Source organism: Ostrea edulis, chromosome 10, assembly GCF_947568905.1.
Source record: "Ostrea edulis chromosome 10, xbOstEdul1.1, whole genome shotgun sequence".
NCBI lineage: Eukaryota > Metazoa > Mollusca > Bivalvia > Ostreida > Ostreidae > Ostrea > Ostrea edulis.
In genome coordinates, this window is record NC_079173.1 from 8,844,759 (window position 1) to 8,866,694 (window position 21,936).

Consider the following 21,936-nt stretch of genomic DNA (forward strand, 5'->3'; position numbering starts at 1 on the left):
TGATCTGACAGTTTGAACTGGTCACGTGACTGTCACTTGAAATGGCAAAGTGACGCGGTTATTTGTAAACATCAATTTAAAATCAAATTATTTGGGTTAAAACAGGTGAAATAATTTATGATATGTCATACAGTCTCATAACTACATACGTGCGATGATTTAATAGCGTTTTTACGAGATGAAAAAAAATATTGCAATTCGGACCATACAGCTTTAATCAATTTAATGACAAACGAGTTTTTGTCAACAGAAATGCATCATCTAAAGCCAGATGGATATCAATATATGCTTATTTCACAGACAAATTCCAGGTTTTGCTTTAATTTAAAATGCAGAAAGATACCAAACTTCTTCAAGATATACGCCCGAAAGAATGCGAAAAATTAAGAAAACCATATTTATTTTCTTCACACGTTTTTTGGCTTTTTACATTGCTATACCTGAAATGTAAACAAGAAGTGTAAATACAGGAGCCAGACATGAAAATTTTCCCAGAAATCGCAAGTTTCGCAAAATAAAATAATTCGGGACGGTACAATTTTTGAGGGGTGGGTGGAGATGATAATCTATCCAGTAGAATTGGTCTAACCTCCCCATACTCTTCAAGAACTTTAACATGATGTAAGAAACAAACCTTTGCAACTTCCTAAATGGTTATTCACAAGGCTCTGTAAAGAAAAAGAACATAAAAATGTGGCAATATGTGTGGATGATTTCAGTTTGGTATTTTTCACACCATGGGAATACATTAATCAAATTTACATTGTGTGATACATGTATGGGCATACATTAATTAGATTTACCTCATGTGATACAGGCATGGGAATCCATTAATTAAATTTACCTCATTGATACATGCATGGGAATCCATTAATTAAATTTATCTCTTGTGATACATGCATAGGAATACAATAAAATTTACCTCATGCAATACATGCATGGGAATCCATTAATTAACATTTACATGTTCTCGTCTTTCACGGCTCTTAAGAACGGAGCACAAGAACAACAGGAACGGAGATCTTGAATGCACTTGAGGATTATATCTTACCTTTGATTTCTTGTTTTGGGGAAGCTTGGCAATTTCTCGCTGGATCCATTTCTGTGCCGCTACAGAAACAAATAATGATAAAATGGTAAAAACAAGATGTGTTTGTGAAACACGAATGCCCCCGATAATGGCCAATTCCGAAGATGGCCAAAGTCACAAGGACAAATATCTTGGTACCAGTAGAATAATCTTATCACAAGAGATGCTCATGTACAATATGAAAGCTCTAATATTTACCATTTAGAAGTTATGACCAACGTAAAAAAATAATTAAAAACTAGGTCAAATGTCAAGGTCAAAAGGTTTAGTACCCACAGAAAGGTCTTGTCACAAGGAATACTCATGTGAAATATCAAAGCTCTAATCACTTACTGTTCAAAAGTTATTAGCAAAGGTTGAAGTTTTCAAAAAGTAGGTCAAACTCCAAGGTCAAGGTCACAGGGTAAAAAATGTTGGTACCCACAAAAAGGTCTTGTCACAAGGAACACTCATGTGTAATATCAAATCTCTATCGCTTACTGTTCAAAAGTTATTAGCAAGGTTAAAGTTTCAGACAGAATGACAGACAGGACAAAAAGAATATGCTCCCTGATCTTTGATCTCGGGGGGGGGGGGGGGGGGGGGGGGGGGGCATAAAAAGGAAACTCGCCCTCATAAGAATGGTTTCAAATTCAATTTCCTTATATATTTTTTTCATATATCTTCTACAGAGCTCTGCATATAGTATAAGGCCAAGCATTTTTCACTAATTCTACGATATACGTTTTCAAATTCCAATGGGTTTCAATGAATTTAAGATTTGAAAATTAAAGGATGAACAGGTGGACTCAATGGCCATACATGCAAGATTACAACTCCAAATACCACCCATCAACGGCATTCAAGTGAATACTATACATAGCAACAGGTTTACACGTACAATAGATTCATTTACACGTACGACCGATTCATTTACACGTACAACCGATTCATTTACACGCATGACTGATTCATTAAAAAGTATGACCGATTCATATACACGTACAATCGATTCATTTACATGCATGACTGATTCATTTACACACACGACCAATTCATTTGCACCCATGACCGATTCATTTACACGAACAATTGATTCATTTACACATACAATCGATTCACTTACACATACGGCCGATTCATTTACACACACAACTGATTCAATTACACACACGACCGATTCATTTACACATACAACCGATTCATTTACAAGTACGATCGATTCATTTACATGAACAATCAATTCATTTACGAGTACGATCGATTCATTTTCACAGTAAAACGTCATCAAAATGGTGCATGATACACCGTCTAATCATGGTATACCCACATACCAAAATATCAATGGTCTATGTCAAAAGACAAAAAAGTTATGTCCCAGACAAACATTTGAAAGAGAAGTGGAAGAATTCACACTAAAGTAACATGTTCCCCTTCTGGGAAGGGGAGACACGATAACACATTATTGTACAAAAGGAGACGCTAAACTTCATTACTTGCGTTCTTACCACCAGACAAGCTTTGCATTTCTTCTTTTGGTTACAAGTGGGCTTAAACAGAATCTTACCATCCAAAGTGACAATCTTGATGCCCAATTTTTCTGCATTTGTCAGAACTGGATTTGTCTGAAAAATATAAAGGAAGTTGGTGTTCATATTGAAAAAATGGGTTTGAATGGTTTGTGTGTGTGTGTGTGCTTTTAAATTTAATTTATTGATCATTACCTATCTTTCTCCCTGCAAGTCTCCATGCGAGTGAAAAACTCGAGAGAGAGACGTCAAACAATGAAAGATGAAGATAACGAACAGTGATCTCCTATAAGCAATACAAAGTAGAGAGTTGGGCAAATATACCAGAAGTGGGATCAGGTGCCTAGGAGGAGTAAGCATCCCCTGTTGACCGGTCACACCCGCCGTGAGCCCTATATCTTGTTCTGGTAAACGGAGTTATCCGTAGTCAAAATCAGTGTGCCAAGAACGGCCTAACAATCGGTATGAAACACATCAGACAGCATTTGACCCAACAAGATGTACTGTGAGCAATGCTCACTAAGAATACCCCCCGTTTACCCCAATCTCCCAAAGGGTGTTGTTAATAGGTATAAATTACCTCTTTCCTGAGTGTAAAAATATGGTATGCATTTGTAGAAGAAAATGGAAGATATAGTCCGAACACAAATCCATGGCATAAACCTATAATTTTGACCTCGAGATCAAAGGTCAAGGTCATAAAGAGGTCATGAATGTACATGACACATCGTCTCATGGTGATACACTCATGTGTCAAATATGGTATGCCTATGTCAAAGAACAAAGAAGTTATGGCCTGGACACGAATCCATTGTAAAAAAAAATCTTTAATTTTGACCTTGAGGTCAAGGTCATATAGAGGTCATCATGATGGTACTTGACACATTGTCTCATGGTGATACACTCATTTGTCAAATATGGTATGCCTATGTCAAAGAACAAAGAAGTTATGGCCCGGACACGAATCCATTGTAAAAACCTTTAATTTTGACCTTGAGGTCAAGGTCATATGGAGGTCATGAAGGTACATGACACATCGTCTCATGGTGATACACTCGTGTGTCAAATATGGTATGCCTATGTCAAAGAACAAAGAAGTTATTGCCCGGACACGAATCCATTGTAAAAAAACCTTTAATTTTGACCTTGAGGTCAAGGTCATATAGAGGTCATGAAGGTACTTGACACATCGTCTCATGGTGATCTACCTGTGTGCCAAATATGGTATGCCTAAGTCAAAGAACAAAGAAGTTATGGCCCGGACACGAATCTGCACAGACAGACAGACGGACGGACGGACAGACAGACAGAGTGATTCCTATATACCCCCCAGAATAGGGCTGTGCGGTGCACCGAAAATTTCGGTGCACCGCGATTCATACCATTCGATTCGATGCACCGATTACAAATTCCGGATTTCGGTTCGGTTCGGTTTAGATTTTACTTACACCAAAACAACAAATATGGCGTCCGAGTGATGTTGAAAACATGTGGATTTTTATGCAACAGAGATTTAAATCACTACTGTGTTGAGAGTTAGTATTTTCACCACTCATATACCAACAGAATATGGTCCGTAAGATCATTGCAGTTTATCTTTACATGACATATAACATTTCTGTCAGTGGTGGAATGAAATCAACACCGTAGGTAATGAAACAGATTTGACAGTTAATATGAGAGAAGTAAATCAATAAAGGAGAGATTTTCAAAGACTCTCAATTCATAGAATTATTGAATTTTTGCATATCAATGAAAGCAATATCATATACATTTTAGATTCACTATAGATTTGTTTAATAATCCAAAACTTATGTAGCATATTGATATAACAAATTTTGATAGACTGTCAGTGTTTTCTTTTTTCTATCAAAGTTATAAAATGTCATTATGAATAGATATGATCTTTACAAATGACGACATATAGTTATATAACTTGAATAAAATCAAATCAAATATGCTACTCATTAAAATTGTTAATTTTTGTGGTGTCATTAGATAAATTGGACCTAACATGAACCGAATCGAAAATAACCGAACCGTGCTGTTCTGAATCGAAACCGAACCGAATCGAGCTAACCCTGAATCGTCCCAGCCCTACCCCAGAACTTCGTTCGGGGGGTATAATGATAGGTTGTATTGGCAAACTAGATCGTTATAACGACCATAGAATTTGTGAAATGCTCACTTTAAACGAGACTGTTGGAACCCATCCCCTGCACCATGAACTTGTTTGTCAGTAGCCTGCTTCGATTCAAAAACTGACCATAAGCAGAACAAGATCTTGCCTATTGAATCAGTTGAGAGATATAAATACCATATGCAGGTGATAATGGCATTGCTACATATATATCAGACATGATTCTACAGCTCTAGAGATTGAACAAGAGCAACGCCAACGTGGCATAATACGCCCGTAGATTTTGCTCAAGGAAAACATATTTTAGTGGGATTCATATTTTAGTGAAGTTAGCACTGTCCTCTGTGAGCTAATTCATTATTATGCATGTAGAAATGGATATCAAGATATAAAAAGGGATAGCCTTAGAATGCGCTACTTCATAAATATGCTAACGGTTTGGTTTGTATCCTGCCCACAAAGTTTTCCTAATAAGTGATACTACGACCTTGACCTTGAAAAACAATAGGCATCTTCCTTTCACCATGGTGATCAAATATACCAAGTTATAATATCCTGGAGCTTACGGTTCGGTTTGTATCCTGCCCACAAGGTTTTCCTAATAAGTGATACTACGACCTTGACCTTTGACCTTGAAAAACAATAGGCACCTTCCTCTCATCATGATGATCAAATATACCAAGTTATAATATCCCGGAGCTTACGGTTCGGTTTGTATCCTGCTCACAAGGTTTTCCTAATGAGTGATACTACGACCTTGACCTTGAAACACAATAGGCACCTTCCTCTCATCATGATGATCAAATATACCAAGTTATAATATCCTGGAGCTTACGGTTCGGTTTGTATCCTGCCCACAAGGTTTTCCTAAAAAGTGATACTACGACCTTGACCATTGACCTTGAAAAACAATAGGCATCTTCCTCTCATCATGGTGATCAAATATACCAAGTTAAAATATTCTGGAGCTTATGGTTCAGTCTGTATCCTGCCCACAAGGTCCGGACAGACGGACGACGCCATACCATAATACGTCCCGTCTTCGACGGGCGTATAAAAAGTGGAAGGGGAGTCTGGGGGTCCTCCCCGAGGTGGGTATCTAGGGGCAGCGCCCCTTGGCCGAAAATGGATATTTTGACTTCAAGAAGCTTTTCAGAAAATGAATTCTGTGAACCAATTATGAGGTTTTAAGCTTTATAAAAATGCCAATAATGGTAAGTAAGGTCCTGCACAAATTTTCCACCACTTGACTAAAAGGTTCTTCAAAAGCTGGACCTTGTCAATGGCCTTATAATACATCACTATCGTCTCTTGGTACTACTTTCACAGACGTTTTGTAAGGCTCACCTGTTTCCAATTACTGTTCAACTGATTGGGCTATAATATCGTAATGATTCAACCAATCAACAAGAAGAACACAATAAGAAAATAGCGAAGGCTACGTAAAATCAGATATTCTGGAAAATAAGATTTGTTAACGGTGAAATTGAGCAACCTAGAAATTTCCGGAAGCGGAATTGCTATAATGAGAACGGATTTTCCCAGTCCGGAAAGCAGAATTCCACTTTAAAAATGTTAAAGCAGAGAAAAATCATGTCTGAAATATGGGAAGTTGATAATGGAGAAACTGAAATTATCCTGTTTGTCATAAAGTTGTGTTATTAATTTACCATTAAAGGTCAAGTGTAATAAAAATAGATTTGAAAATAAAGTTTATAATTCATTAAAACCCGTTTTGAAAAGTTTATTGATGTGTTTATTTTTTTTTTTTAAATCCAGGTAAATGCGCAAAATACCTATTCCAAAATCGTTGTTTATAGAAACGAATGAAGGGATTGTCGCCCTTTCTTATGACGTCATCTGAGACAATCGTAGTTGTTTAGCCTGTATATCATCGTTTTAATTTCTGTGAGAAATTGCCAGTTTTAGCAACACCGTGGATAGTGACGATGAAATACCGTAGATACACTTGAGTTTAGGGATTCAACCTTTATAATGTTTGTACCTACACCCGTTTCGAAACCATCAGATAGTAATATTTATATGATATATACATTTATATGTTCGACAAATATCTCATTGGAATCTCATTTAGAAATTGTTTACCGGGCCAGTCCATAGAAAATTGGGAATAATATTGGAAAAAAATATTCTATCAAAAGATAACCTTTGTATTTTACACAATCGAGGCTAATCAAAATCCGACCCCATAGATACTCGCTGTATACTCTATTGTAGCAATTGTGAGCGTATTTAACTACTGTAGATTGACTCTCACGTTTGTATTTTTTTTATTATGGGATTTATTTGTATGAGATTGATCAGATTCAAATTATAATGTGTTTAGCTAGATATATATTTAACTGAAAAATGCCTTTTTGAAAAAAGAACAATAAAAGACAAAACAAAAAAACTTTATTGTGCACAACGTTATTTGTACCCCCCCCCTTTTTTTCTACATGTAGATAAAATATCATAAAATGTAAATTTGGCCTATTAGTACATGTAATTTCTTCACAACACACGTCAAATGCGAAATTGATATATTACGGCACAAAGTTAACGAATTGTAGCATTTTGAGGTGTGAAATTTTGCCTTAATGATTCATGATCTATATGTAGCACATTAGGAATGTAGCATATTAGGAAAAGGAAAAAACTTGTACTTGTTTTCATAATGAACTTGAAAAAAAAAAAGCTTTGGAAATTGGACTGACCTTGCAATAATTAAGGTTTTATCAATATGGGTTTTTAAAATTAAATTCATTTCCATTTTTACTATATTTTATTTTTTCAATATATATATAGTGAAGAAATGAAATGATGACGATGAGTCCCTTATAAATATAGTATGAGTACGACAATATTCGAAAGATATTTCATTTAATAAAAGAAATAAAATCAATTCGAACTAGGTAATGGGTGACATTAATTTTTATGTGCAATCGCAAACCCATTGAATACAATGTCGCATTAAAGCATTCAGTGGTGGATGTAGAGAGGGGTGGATTGCATGCATCCCCCCTTTTTGGGTTGAACTTTTTATATAATTAAAATACATCCCTCCACTTGTTTTGTAGGATGTCCAGTTAATCATCACTTTGCACTTTGTTTGGAGTCAAACAGGATGATGGAAACCTGATCCTCGTTAATTAAAGTGTCACTCACTGATCCTCGTGGCTCGTCACAAATCTCAGTGTCTCTTTTCAGTATCCAAATTCTTCGAAATTTAGTATCTTAGGAAAAGAAATATACTTAATCCCTGTCCCGATTTCACATTGCAGCTCAAAGCAGCGTATTGTACCATAAATACAGGACTTTTCTATGTAAACACTATAAAACCCTACCAATGCAGTCGAAAGTTGTCTCAGATGACGTCATAAGCTACAAGTGATAACTCACGTCACAACACATTTATCGATCGCTAGGTAAAAGTTTGATAGTGCCATGTAATTCACACCAAGTGATTTTTATCAAAATTGCCACGGAAATTAATCGATATCATAAGTGTACGACAGACATTTTTCTGTATAAAACTCAAGTTTTAGGAAAATCACCGTACTTGACCTTTAATATCTACTTAATATATATATATTTATAAATCTCCCTGCAAGATCATGAATGACTCTAACTTCAATGAAATTTCACTTAATTTTACGCAAGTGCAATGCTTTGCCATACTCCTTACCTCTTTGGTAATAGCTCGTTTTGCAATAGCTCTTCCTCGAGTAACCTGTAACGAGATAACAATAACTCAGTAACGGATTTCAATGCATGTCTAGCACAACACACTAAATTAAGAAGAAAAAAAAAAATCACATTGCTAACACTAACCGTTCAGAAGTAATGGCCAAGGTAAAGTGGACAGACCTAAAACTATCTAATATATATATACATGTACTAGCGGAAAAAAGGAACTGCATTATAAAATTTAGTATAAGTTTTCTATATTTATACAAGAGGCCCAGGGGCCTTATAGGTCACCTGAGTATCATGTAACAACCTTCCAATGTTTGAATTAGGTTTGTGTTTAAATATAAGAATTTTACTTTTGGATGGAAGAAACATTGAATAGCTATGTGGTCATGAAGTACATGTGTCATTTTTATGTTCAATCAATAATCCTTTTTAAAAAACCTAGGTCTGAGACATCATAAAGAAAAGGGTCATTTACTCCTTAGATAAAACCAATATAAGAAGATTTTCAAAGAATTTCTACATTTTCACTATATGACCAATAGAGCCCCACCCTAACACAAGAACCCCTGCCCAAGGGGCCATGAATTTCACAATTTTGGTAGAGGGCTCAACGCTCATTATAATTATGCCCACAGTTTGGCTTCTTGATGTCCAAGAGTAAAGAAGAAGATTTTTTAAAATTACACTCATTTTGATGGTTTTTGTCCCACCCCTCAGGCCCCAGGGGGGCAGGGACCACGAATTTCACAATTTTTGTTCCCCTCCACCCACAGATGCTATATGCCAAAATTGGTTCAGGGGTTTCAGAAAAGAAGCTGAAAATGTTCATATGTTAACGCACGACGACGGACAAAAACAGAAGATTTTCAAAGAAATATTGCATTTTCACTATATAATCAATCAGCCCCGCCTTTGCACCAGAACCCCTGACCCAGGGGCCATAAATTTCAGTTTTGAAAGAAGCATCCTTGATCATCATTATCATACTATTAGTTTGTCTACTTAATACCCAGCAGCAGAGGAGAAGATTTTCAAAGAAATAAAATGCATTTTCACTATATGATCAATAGGGCCCCACCCTAATACCAGAACCCCTGACCCAGGGGCCATGAATTTCACAATTTTGAAAGAGGCATCCTTGCTCATCATAACCATGCTATTGGTTTGTCTACTTAATACCCAAGGACAGAGAAGAAGATTTTCAAAGAAATAATGCATTTTCAGTATATGACTTATAAAGCCCCACCCTAGCACCAGAACCCCTGATCCAGGGGCCATGAATTTCACAATTTTTAAAGAGGCATCCTTGCTCATCATAACCATGCTATTAGTTTGTCTACTTAATACCCAGAGACAGAGAAGAAGATTTTCAAAGAATTTCTACATTTTCACTATATGACCAATACACGTATCAACACTTCGCCGCGAGTTACGTCCCTTTGCGGGGTCAACCAAAGGTCAATCGGTGAAAAACCAAGTTTTCCTTCTTTACCTTACCAAATGTAAGATGTTATTACTTTGAATTTTAGCCAATTACCAAGTTTTCATACAAGTTAATGGGTTGCCCCAATCTTGGGCATATTGTAGTTGACTGCAATTGATGGAAAAATAACAGATATCAAAGCTACAGAGAGGAAAATTACAAAGGCCAACGTAGGGAAATACGATTTTTATCCGGGAGATGGCGGACAAGGGACGTAACTTTCGCGAAGTGTTGATACGTGTATAGAGCCCCACCCTAACACACCAGAACCCCTGATCCAGGGGCCATGAATTTCACAATTTTTAAAGAGGCATCCTTGCTCATCATTACCATGCTATTAGTTTGTCTACTTAATACCCAGAGACAGAAAAGAAGATTTTCAAAGAATTTCTACATTTTCACTATATGACCAATAGAGCCCCACCCTAACACAAGAACCCCTGCCCCAGGGGCCATGAATTTCACAATTTTGGTAGAGGGCTCAACGTTCATTATAATTATGCCCACAGTTTGGCTTCTTGATGTCCAGGAGTAAAGAAGAAGATTTTTTAAATTTACACTCATTTTGATGGTTTTTGCCCCACCCCTCAGGCCCCAGGGGGGCAGGGACCACGAATTTCACAATTTTTGTTCCCCTCCACCCACAGATGCTATATGCCAAAATTGGTTGATATTGGTTCAGGGGTTTCAGAGAAGAAGCTGAAAATGTTCAAATGTTAACGCACGACGACGGACAAAAACAGATAGCAATAGGTCACCTGAATGATTCAGGTGACCTAAAAATCTGAACAATCAATAAAAGGTGATGTTTTTGAACAATATCAGATAGTACCCGACTCAGATGCACGGACTTTTTCATGGTTAGTGAACACATGTTGTTTATTGAAGTGTTCATACGCACGAGTTTTACTGGCCAATACTGTTTGGAGTAAGAAGTGTAAAAGGGGTGTTTGGACACTATTTGTTAAGGAAAGCACTTTAGTTTTGACAAAATTTACCCCTCTGTCATGCCATGACTCAGCGAAAACCAACGTAATCGTGATGTTGGGATGCTTCAAGCTGGAATGGCACAGAATATCCTAGTAAGACACTTTGGAGTTCATCGGAACACCATCCATTCATTATGGAGATGTTTCCAATAATCTGGTAACACTCAGGATCGACTACGTTCTGGGCGTCCTCTTGTGACGTCGTGTCGACAGGACAACCACATTAGACTTGTGCACCTGAAAAATCGTTTCCAGACAGCAAGTTTGACTGCTCGTAGCATTCTTGGACTTCGACCAATCAGTCCAAGAACTGTGCGTAATCATCTGCGTGAGCACAACATCAGAACAAGATGTCCAGCGTTGTGACCAATACTGCTTCAACGTCATCGTATCGCTAGACTAGCGTGGTGCAAACGACATCTACGATTCAGAATACAGGACTGGGCCAATATTCTGTTCACTGATGAATCCAGATTTCATTTGGATAGCAGTGACGGCCATTGTAGAGTGTATCATCGTGTTGGGGAGCGGTACCAGGACGCTTGTGTTGTGCAATGTCGACAATTCGGTGGAGGTAGCGTTATGGTGTGGGGTGGAATAACATCACGTGGAAAGGACTCTACAAATTGTCAATGGAAATCTCACTGGCGTACGCTATCGAGACAAAATTATTCAGCGCCATGTGATGCCCTTCATACAGAGACAGCAAAATCACATCACTCTGCAGCAAGACTACGCAAGGCCACATGTTGCACGTGTAGTCAGGGACTTTTTTGTTCAACAGCAGTGATTTTTTAAGGCCCATTTTGGGTCCGAATTTCGGCCCTTTCCCCTCCTAAAAATTTTCAATTTCCCCCCAATTTAGCTTGCATTTTTCCCAATAATAAAATTATGAAAGAAAAATGTATTTGAAAAATATAAACATTCGATGTCACATATGACTTAACAAAGAGTTATGGAAATTATGATTTGGATAGAATAGTTGAAAATTTTAGAAGGTAAAAGAAAATTAGATGTGTAAAATAAAGATAATATAATGTTTGATATGATTTTTAAACTTATTTACTATAAAATTGATTTTCCCAATTTGATTGAAATGTCGACAATTTTCCCAATTCGAAAGCCACACGACCCTTGTGAAAAATGTAGAAAATCACTGAACAGAATGTCGATGTCTTGCCTTGGCCAGCTGTTTCCCCCGATTTACCACAGATCGAGCACATCTGGGATGAAATGGAACGACGTCTACGCCGTTTACCAAATCAGTCAGTGACATTGGCTGATTGAGGCCAGGCTTTAACCAACATCTGGAACAACATCCCTCAAGCATTTCTGAAAACTTTATTGGCATCAATGAGGCGTCGTTGTCAAGCATGCGTGAATGCAAATGGTGGTCACATGCGTTATTAACTTTGTTAATTCATGTTCGAATACCAGCGTCTTTCGAGTGTGCTGAAATTGACGTTATTCTATGCTAACATTAATGGATTATGAAATGGTGTAACAAATACATTTGTTAACAGTATTGATAAAATAAAATTTGTTCATTGTTATTTTTGAAATAATTTTTTCATATTAAATAAGGCAGTTTCTTTTTCCCGCTAGTATATATACCTAGTATCTATATACATACAGACTCTGGTGGTAGTTTAGATCTCAATATATCAATATCTATATATAGAGATGTTGGTGGTAGTTTAGATATACATAGAGATGTTGGTGGTAGTTTGGATAGGCGTAGAGTTGTTGGTGGTCGTTTAGATATACATAGAGATGTTGATATAGGTAGAGATGTTGATGTTAGTTTGGATATATATATAGAGATGTTGGTGTTAGTTTAGATATACGTAGAGATGTTGATATAGGTAGAGATGTTGGTGTCAGTTTGGATATACATAGAGATGTTGGTGTTAGTTTAGATATACGTAGAGATGTTGATATACATAGAGATGTTGGTGTTAGTTTAGATATACATAGAAATGTTGATATACATAGAGATGTTGGTGGTAGTTTGGATGTATATAGATGTTGGTGGTCGTTTGGATATATATAGAGATGTTGGTGTTAGTTTGGATATACATAGAGATCTTGGTGGTCATTTAGATATACGTAGAGATGTTGATATATGTAGAGATGTTGGTGTTAGTTTAGATATATATAGAGATGTTGGTGGTAGTTTGGATATAGGTAGAGATGTTGGTGGTAGTTTAGATATACACGTAGTTTAGATATATACGTACAGACTCCGGTGGTAATTTGGACCCTGAGGCAGGTGATGGCGAGGGCCCGCAGTTGAAGGGACTGGGAGTGGACACCATGGAGGGACTCTCAGGGGACTTCAACGCATCATTTTTGTCTGGTCTGGATGTCCAGTTACTAGTGATCACATAGTTAATATCTTTGTGGAAGAATTCATCAACTCGCTGTTTAAAAAACAGAAAGAAAGGAATTTGCAGAAGGCCAAAAATAAAAATTGATTTGTTTGATGTACTCCGACCGACCCGTTAAATTTGCTCCTACCCGGTCATTTTTTTCAGCAATTTTAAATTTCATTTTTTTTTTTTGGTTCCCTTGAAAAATAGAAAATTCTCCTTACTTTAAAACTAAATATTAAAAAATTTCATGACATTAAAAAACAAACAAACAAAAACAACTACCTACCGACCCACCTTGAAAAATGTGGGTCGGAGTACATCAAACAAAAATATTTTTAATGATGGCCTAATTAGATGTACAATTTTTCTAAAGATATACCAGTGTACCAAGTTTGATGTCTGTCAAGCAAAGGATTCTTGAGATATTCAGTGGTCAATATATTCTTATGTCCAGTTTGACCCTTGACCATGTGACCTCAAAATCAATAGGTGTCATCTTCTCCTGATGATGTACCAGTGTACCAAGTCTGATGATGCCTGTCAAGCAAAGGGTTCTCAAGATATTGAGCAGAGAGTATATTCCTATGTCCAGAGTAGATTGACCCTGGACCTTTAACCCTTTGACCTGAAAAACAATAGGGGTCCTCTTCTTTTTATAACAATATAAGACCAGCAGTTTGACCTTGACCTTTGACCATGTGACCTGAAAATCCATAAGGATCATCTACTCTCGAAGGAAAGCCTCTGTATCAATTTTGGCTATTATCAAGCAAAGGGGTCAAAAGATATTGAGCGGACAACACATGGGCTTAAGACCAGAGGTTTGACCTTGACCTTTGACCATGTGACCTGAAGGTCAATAGGGATCATCTACTCTCCAAGGGCAACCTTTGTACCAAGTTTGGTAATCATGCATAGGGGTCAAAAGTTATTGAGTGGACAACACATGGTCTACCACATGGGGTAAAGACCAGCAGTTTGACCTTGACCTTTGACCATAAAATCAATAAGGATTATCTACTCTCCAGGGGCAACCCCTGTACCAAGTTTGGCTGTTATCAAGCAAAGGGGTCAAAAGATATTGAGCGGACAACACATGGTCTACAGACCGACTGACAGTTGCAAAACAATATGCCCCCTCTTTTTCAAAGGGGGGCATAAAAATTGCATAACCCGCCAACTCAGGTTCTTAATTTTTCTGCAATGCAGACTGACGAACATAATTATTATGGTTGTGCACATTGTTGTTCTTTCTGAAATGCCTGTGTAATTTGACTTTGTCAGGGCGCTACATTACCTTTTTTTCCTACTTGTCCATTCGGACAAGGGACAAAGATATTTTTACTTGTGCGAACTTCAACTTCACTTGTCCGAAAATTTTCCAAAAAAAATCTAATATTGTCAACTTGAAAACTGTATTACTTAAAATATAGTCCATTTTTATACCTGCTTGATTGATTTTTGATCTAGGTTAGTGTTCAACCCACATGCGGAAGGCCGGGGTTCAAATCCCAGCCCCGACAAACCTAAGTTGTTAAAACAGGTAATGACAGTTCCATCGCCAAACGCATGAGACTATGACTTCGTAAGATCCATGGATGCCTCTTTACAAAATTGAAAGTAGTACGCAATAAGTGAACACCGATCCCGATTGAGTGTGACACAGCTAGTTTACATAGCGATTGATGTCGGGATCAAAGTTAAATTTTCATGCATTGCTTCCAACTTTGAACTACCAATAAACTTTTCACCACTCATTCTTTTTATCATTTGGAGACTTCTTTACATAAAAAAGCACTTGTCCAATCAGAGAATTGCCAATCAATATTCACTTGTCCGAATTTTATTTGCACTGGTACCAGACAAGCGTTGATGTCGAGCCCTGAATTTGTAATGCTGACATTTGAAATGATGATATTGAATTTTGTACATAGTCAGCTGGCAACATTATTTGTTTGAGGCATGTGTTGGCATCCTTCTCATATTGACATTTTGGTATCAACACTGTAAATATTGTCTAAAACAATCACAACAGATTTTGAAAAGAAACAGACGTACTGTTACGAAAAAGCTTTAAATTTATTAACAAATTTACTGTTATAGTTATCAAAGACAATATTTGTTTTATGAATATCTCCTATCTATTGTTTAAATTTTGTAAATGTTGTCTAACAAAATCAAAACAGATCATATACAAAAAAAAAAAAAAAAACCCAGATGCATTGTCATGAAACAGTTATTAACAAAATTATCGTTATATAGATTATCAAAGACAATAGTAGTATGGGAAATACTTTTTAGGTAAACTGTTTTCAATATATGTCAGGGCTTTCAAAAGTAGCCGGTGGGTTTCCGCCGCCTATAGTAACATTAGGTGCCGGCTACTTTAGTGACAAAAATGTATGTCCAATGAAAAAAACTTTTATAAAACTTTAAACATCTTTCAAACTTTAGTAGACTCAGAAATCGCGGCCGTATCAACCAGGATGTAAAAATGTGTTTACTTGCGCTAAATTTAGTTCAGGTAAATACCAGCACCTGATTGGTCGTCTGTTGGTGTAGAAAATAATATGTCAATTGCAATAGTCGGAAAGCCTCGGATTTACCCAATTCGTGACAACACAGACGAGAAGTTCCGAAAGATAACAACAAGTCCTGAACGTAAAAATCAATGATGTTGACGGAATGAAGAGAACAAATACCCTGTTCAGTTTCGGCTTTAAAAAGGCCAGAAGTGAAAGTGACACAAGTATAATATCAATCAACAATTTTAAAGCAAAAACAGAATTTAATCAGGAAAGATTTCAGACTTGCTATTCTTTTTAATTTGCAAATGCCCACGTGGTATTAAATAAAAACGAAAGTAGAATTTTTCAGCACAAATTTGCTATGTTACCAACAAATCTGTAGCTGTTAACTTGAATTGGTGGAAAAATTAAATTATAGGTCATTTAAATGTTACTTATTAATTTGTAATAAAGATTGTTTGGGTTTTATTTAAAAAAATATTGGGGTGAGCAAAAGCAAAAGGTCCCAATGGGTTTCATGTCAGTCTTGGAGAAAAATACTACTCCCAGTGTCAGTTAACAGACTTTAAAGAGACTGATTCACGATTTTACCCAAAATTTTGTTTTTCACTTTTAATGATCAAAATCTACTGTCTAATATGTTTGAAAGATTTCACATGAAAATTAAGGTTATACATCATCACAGAAGCTCATTTCAGAGAGTTTATTATTTGTTTTGTAAACAAAGATTGCGATATGTTATTGTTTACGGAATTTTCAAAAGAAATGGATATCGATCTAAGTATTATTATATCTTTCATGTTTCAAGCATTTTTGGGGTGAAAAGTGTCATCTAAAAGTTAAAATTTGTGACTATGCAAAATTAAGATGCATTATATTACAAAATCAATATTTCACTTGTTTGTTTGTTTACATAAAAAGACTCGAGTCTTTGTTTACATAACACATATTTAAGGCTAAAATATTGCTTTCATTCATGCATTCAGAAGGTCAAAATTTTGGCTTTCAACATTAAATGAGTTATATTTCTAATGTTTAACATCAAAAATGAAAAATATTTCTATCAAAAATCATGAACCAGTCCCTTTAAGGAACCAAATGAAAATAGAAATATAGAGTTGTGTTAATGGTGAAGAATATTCTTAAAATATTGGGAGTGTAACTCTTATTTGCAATTCAATAAAAAAAATGATTAAATACATGTAAACTTTTTTTTTATAACATACAATGTATCCGTTAAAAAAGGAAATGAAAGCTGACAATATAGGTAATTAGAACAACTATAAATATAATATATATTGATGCTTTATTATATAAAACTGGTGTTTGTTGTGATCTATATTCTTCTTACATTTTACTTTAATCTGCTTACTCTTGGTTGGCAGAGATTCATATGATTCCCTGGTGTTGGTAATATTACATTTTCCCTTTCATCCTCATACAAGAGTGGCAATGAGTAGCTTATTAATTCAAAAGAAAATTACTAGCAAAAATTGAGATTTGATTCCATTGTTTAAACTAATTTTTTTATATACACCCTTTACATATAATCATGGCTCTTCTTATATTTTATATTCGGTTACCGTTTAAGAGCTCACAATAGCTCATGTTTTCTTTGTTATCTGTATGTAATATGCCAACTTTAATGAAAATTTACTTACTTACTTTTTCCATTTTAGTCACTCGATGATGATTTATTAGGACCAACGTGTCCCCCTTTTAAGTCTTCGAGGGTAAAAGGAGCTCTTTTTATCACTGGATATGCTGATTTTAAGTTCAGAAATTATGTTTTGCAAATCAAGGTTGGAGAAGACGAGGAGGATGATGAGTTTGAAGATGATGTGGACCTTTTTGAATATGAATAAAATAAGAATGTCACGAAGTCAAACTGAGTCCATTTTATTAAACTTCACTTGTTTTAATGATCACGTTTTTGTGCATTAAACATGCAGTTTAGTTCATTTCAACAATACTTTCTGCATGTAAAAACTTTCTTACAAAACAATTCAGTCTTATAAACTTAAATCTTGATGCACTTTATTTTTCATTTTGCATCAAAATTAGTACTTTGCAATGTTTAATTTTTTAAGTCTTTGCATGAACAGAAAATTTCACATATGAAACAATAATTTCATGGCAAAAGTAAAAATTTCAGGCAAAAAAATGACAATTTCAAAGCTGCATTTAAGTGCCAGGAAACCGCCAGAATGCAGGATTTTGCGCCATTTACCCCAGAGCTTCTGGGGGCCTTGAGCGGCCCCTAAACCCCGGCCATAAGGGTGCCGAGCATAGCTCCGCGTGCGATACAGCTGTGCCGTTCACATTGGATCGCCTTCTACTTTTTCATTTCAGCCTCCTACTTTTAAATTTGTTGAAAGCCCTGATATGTACACCTGGAAACAGTCGTTCACAATGTATTGATTTTTAGACCATTCAAAGTAATCTGCCTGAAGATATTTACACTGAAAATTTTACATATATTTCAATTGTTTTTGCTTGGTGAAAACCAATATCAGACTGCTTAGGTACTAACGTACCGCACAGTGGATTTTTTTTCCGCGGGGTGATAAATTTGGCTTATTTTAAAATTAGCAGTTAGATAGCTTTCTGCCAAAATTTCACTTGCCAAATATGCACCCAAATTGCGACTTCAGTATTTGCAAAAGATATGACTTTTACTTGTCTGCCAAAATTATTAGCATAACTTTGAGCCAACCAATCGCCACATTTTAGACCCGCGGAAAAAACCTGCTATACGGTAATACTTTCCCAAACTTTTACTCTACAGATACTAAAACTCCGAAGTTTTGATACGCACTGACTGCCTGAACACTGACTAACTAGTATTAGTATATCTAATTTTAAAGGAAAGGGACTTTGGCAAAGTAATAATAAAGACTATAATATTGATATAACAGTTGAATTGAATTGTGGTTTACCACGTTAGTTATTTAAACTAATTACATTTTTTAAATTTGTAATATTTATTCAACTATCACAATTTATATCAAATTAATATATCACATATTCATCTACATACATATATACACATCTCCATGCATATATACATCAACACACACATAGATATATACAGCAACACACACATAGAACATATGTACATGCATTAATGTGAAAGTCATTTTAAATATAAAAGAATAAAAAAAGAAAGGAGAGAAGAAAAAGTTAAAGAGACACTACAGCTCATTTTCCACATTTTAATAAAGTGTTTTTTAAAACATGTATTGATAAAATGATAAAATTCATATCAATACTGACAATTTTGAACAATTGGGATGCATCAATTTACTCTCAACTGCGCTTTGAAGATCGTTCGGAATTCAAAGATTTCTTCATTCTGACTCGGACTTTTGAATGCTTATTTACATCACGTGGTTTTGAATGACAGCAAAGGTGTTGTGTAGGAAATTATTTAAATTCCCCTTCAAGGAGGTCCACACTCACCTTTCAAGTATAAGAGTATTCCCTGCTCCTTAAAATAAGTAATTATATCAATCATTATTTCAACAGAAACCCTTCCATGTTCCCATTGACCGATGTTTTTACAACTAACATGTGTCGTGTTCAGATAGAAATAGCACTTACTTTTAAAAGTAGTGTCTTCGCAGCTAATCTCAATGGCAGATTTAGGGGGGGGGGGGGGGGGGGGGACAGGATCCCCCCTCCCTTTTTGAATGAAAATCCAAATTTTGCACCAGAATGGCCGATTACTGTGGCAAATCTTTGACTTTCACACCCCCTTCGGAAATCCTAGATCCGCCACCGAGTTACATGGGTTTCTCCGAACTCTTTGTTTTCCAACGGTCAAAATGATACCAAGGTAAATTTTATTTCACGTATGAGTTTTATCTCATGCTATTTTTACCTCTTTTTCTCACAGAATCTGTCAAAATTCTAGATCTATCAACTACACTTTCTCTCACTGGACGACATGCTGCACTGTTTACTGTCTATGCGCATGCGTCTGAAGACTGAAAGGAGGAGACTCGATATTTTTTGTATAGGCCATCAAAAAGTATTAATTTTTACGTTAAAACGATAATTTTTAACTTTAGATAAGTGTTATTTTCGCAAAGTTCATACTTTCAACAATGCAACAAAAATTGAGAAAGCGCTAGGAAAATTGTCATTTCATGATTTTTGCGCAAAATGAGCTGTAGTGTCTCTTTAAACAAATGAAAAAATTCACAATAATGATATTAAGAGATCTATATATATGTAGAAACTATGAGGGTTTTTCTTGTTAAGATGGTCAGGGTTAGTGGATGTAAAGTCAGGTCTAGTGCTCAAAAATGTCAAAACTAAAACCTGTACGCCACATATTAAATGTCCTAAAATTTTGTACACACTAATCACTCTACAAGATTCGTTATTGGTTTTACCGCTCCGAGCTTTCTGATGTCCTCCTTGATTACGCGACATTGCGCTGTTTCCTTGACATCAACAAATATGGACTTTCCCGTCAGGGGTAGCTTGTCCTTCTTCTCTACAAAGTTCAACTTTCGCTTTCCCTTTGGACTTCCCCCGCCTGAAAATAGAATCAGTATTTACAGTGATTTTTCTACTTTCCCAATTTAAGTCTGAAAACAGATCCAGTGTTTACAGGGATTTTAAGTCTGAAAACAGTAAGCATTCACAATGATTTTAAGTCTGAAAACAGTAAGCATTCACAATGATTTTTCTGTACCCAGATTAAGTCTAAATGCTTGTGGTATCTCTGACTTTAGTTAAGGCTCAAAATCGTTCAGACTTGGGCCATATTTAAAAATTTGTTTGTTTCCCCTCTCCTGGCTCTAACTTTCAGAGGGTCGGTAGGTAGGTAAAAAGTATTTTTTTAGCCAGCAGAATTTTATTTAGTATGAAATTTCCAGGACTATTAACAAAGCCCAATTCCAAAACGCCATGATCTAAACATATAATTCCATGTTTCCTCATCAATTTTCAGTGATTTTTAAACATTTTTCAAAAGGGTTCTGTGGTTTTCAAATTGGAAAAAATTGTCAACATTTTGATCAAATTGGGAAAACCTAGTAATTATTGTAAATATGTTAAATATATCATATCAAACAAAAATTGATGCACTTTTCCCAATAATAAAAACTGACGAAAAATGTATTTGTTAAAGAATAAGTTCAATGTGAATAGTTTATGTACGATATGACAAAAATGCATCAATTCTAGATGATTTAGAAAGAATAGTCGAAATTTTAAATAGCTTAAAGAAAAGAAAGATACATATGTAAAATAAAAGAAGAATGATATCAATTTGCTTTTGATTTCTTGTTTGACATGATATATTTAGCATATTTACAATAATGACTATATTTTCCCAATTTGATCAATATGTTGACAATTTTTTCCAATTTGAAAACCACGGGACCCTTTTGAACAAGAGGCCCATGGGCCACATCGCTCACCTGAGTCACCTTGGTCCATATCAGAAGATTTTCCATATCTATTTGCATGTAAAACCGTAGTCCCTATTATGGCCCCAAACCTACCCCTGGAGGCCATGGTTTTTGCAAACTTGAATCTACACTATGTCAGAAAGCTTTCATGTAAATATGAACTTCTTTGGCTCAATGGTTCTTGAGAAGAAGATTTTTAAAGATTTTCCCTATATATTTGTATGTAAAACTTTGATCCCCTATTGTGGCCCCATCCTACTCCAGGGGGGCATGATTTCAACAAACCTGAATCTGCACTATATCAGAAAGCTTTCATATAAATCTCAGCTTTTCTGGCTTAGTGGTTCTGGGAAGAAGATTTTTAAAGATTTTTCCTATATATTTGTATGTAAAACTTTGACCCCCTATTGTGGCCCCATCTGACCCCCGGGGGGCCATGATCTTAGCAATTTATAATCTGCACTATATCAGGAAGCTTTCATATAAATCTCAGCTTTTCTGGCTCAGTGGTTCTTGAGAAGTTGATTTTAAAAGATTTTTCCTATAAATTTGTATGTAAAACTTTTATGCCCCCCTTGAGGCCCCATTCAATCTCCGGGGTTCATGATTTTAACGAACTTGAATCTGCACTATATCAAAAAAAAAACAAAACAACAACAACAACAACAAAAAAACAAAACAAAAAAACCCAAAAAACT

At 35.7% G+C, this 21,936-nt stretch overlaps 1 protein-coding gene and 1 long non-coding RNA gene across 2 annotated transcripts in view; one reads left to right on the forward strand and one right to left on the reverse strand.

Annotated features, from left to right (window-relative positions):
• The window catches only part of LOC125666723 (uncharacterized), a 42,514-nt gene that overhangs the window by 15,990 nt on the left and 4,588 nt on the right, over positions 1–21,936 (reverse strand). The window contains exons 2-7 of the mRNA XM_048899954.2: positions 20,213–20,358; positions 13,150–13,332; positions 8,427–8,471; positions 2,637–2,694; positions 1,052–1,110; positions 635–668 (exon numbers count right to left, since the gene is read on the reverse strand). Coding sequence (XP_048755911.2) covers positions 635–668; positions 1,052–1,110; positions 2,637–2,694; positions 8,427–8,471; positions 13,150–13,332; positions 20,213–20,358 — 525 coding nt within the window. The remainder of the gene's footprint in view (positions 1–634; positions 669–1,051; positions 1,111–2,636; positions 2,695–8,426; positions 8,472–13,149; positions 13,333–20,212; positions 20,359–21,936) is intronic.
• Positions 20,385–21,936, forward strand: part of LOC125666748 (uncharacterized) — an 8,552-nt gene continuing 7,000 nt past the window's right edge. The window contains exon 1 of the long non-coding RNA XR_007366850.2: positions 20,385–20,455. This is a non-coding gene — a long non-coding RNA (uncharacterized LOC125666748). The remainder of the gene's footprint in view (positions 20,456–21,936) is intronic.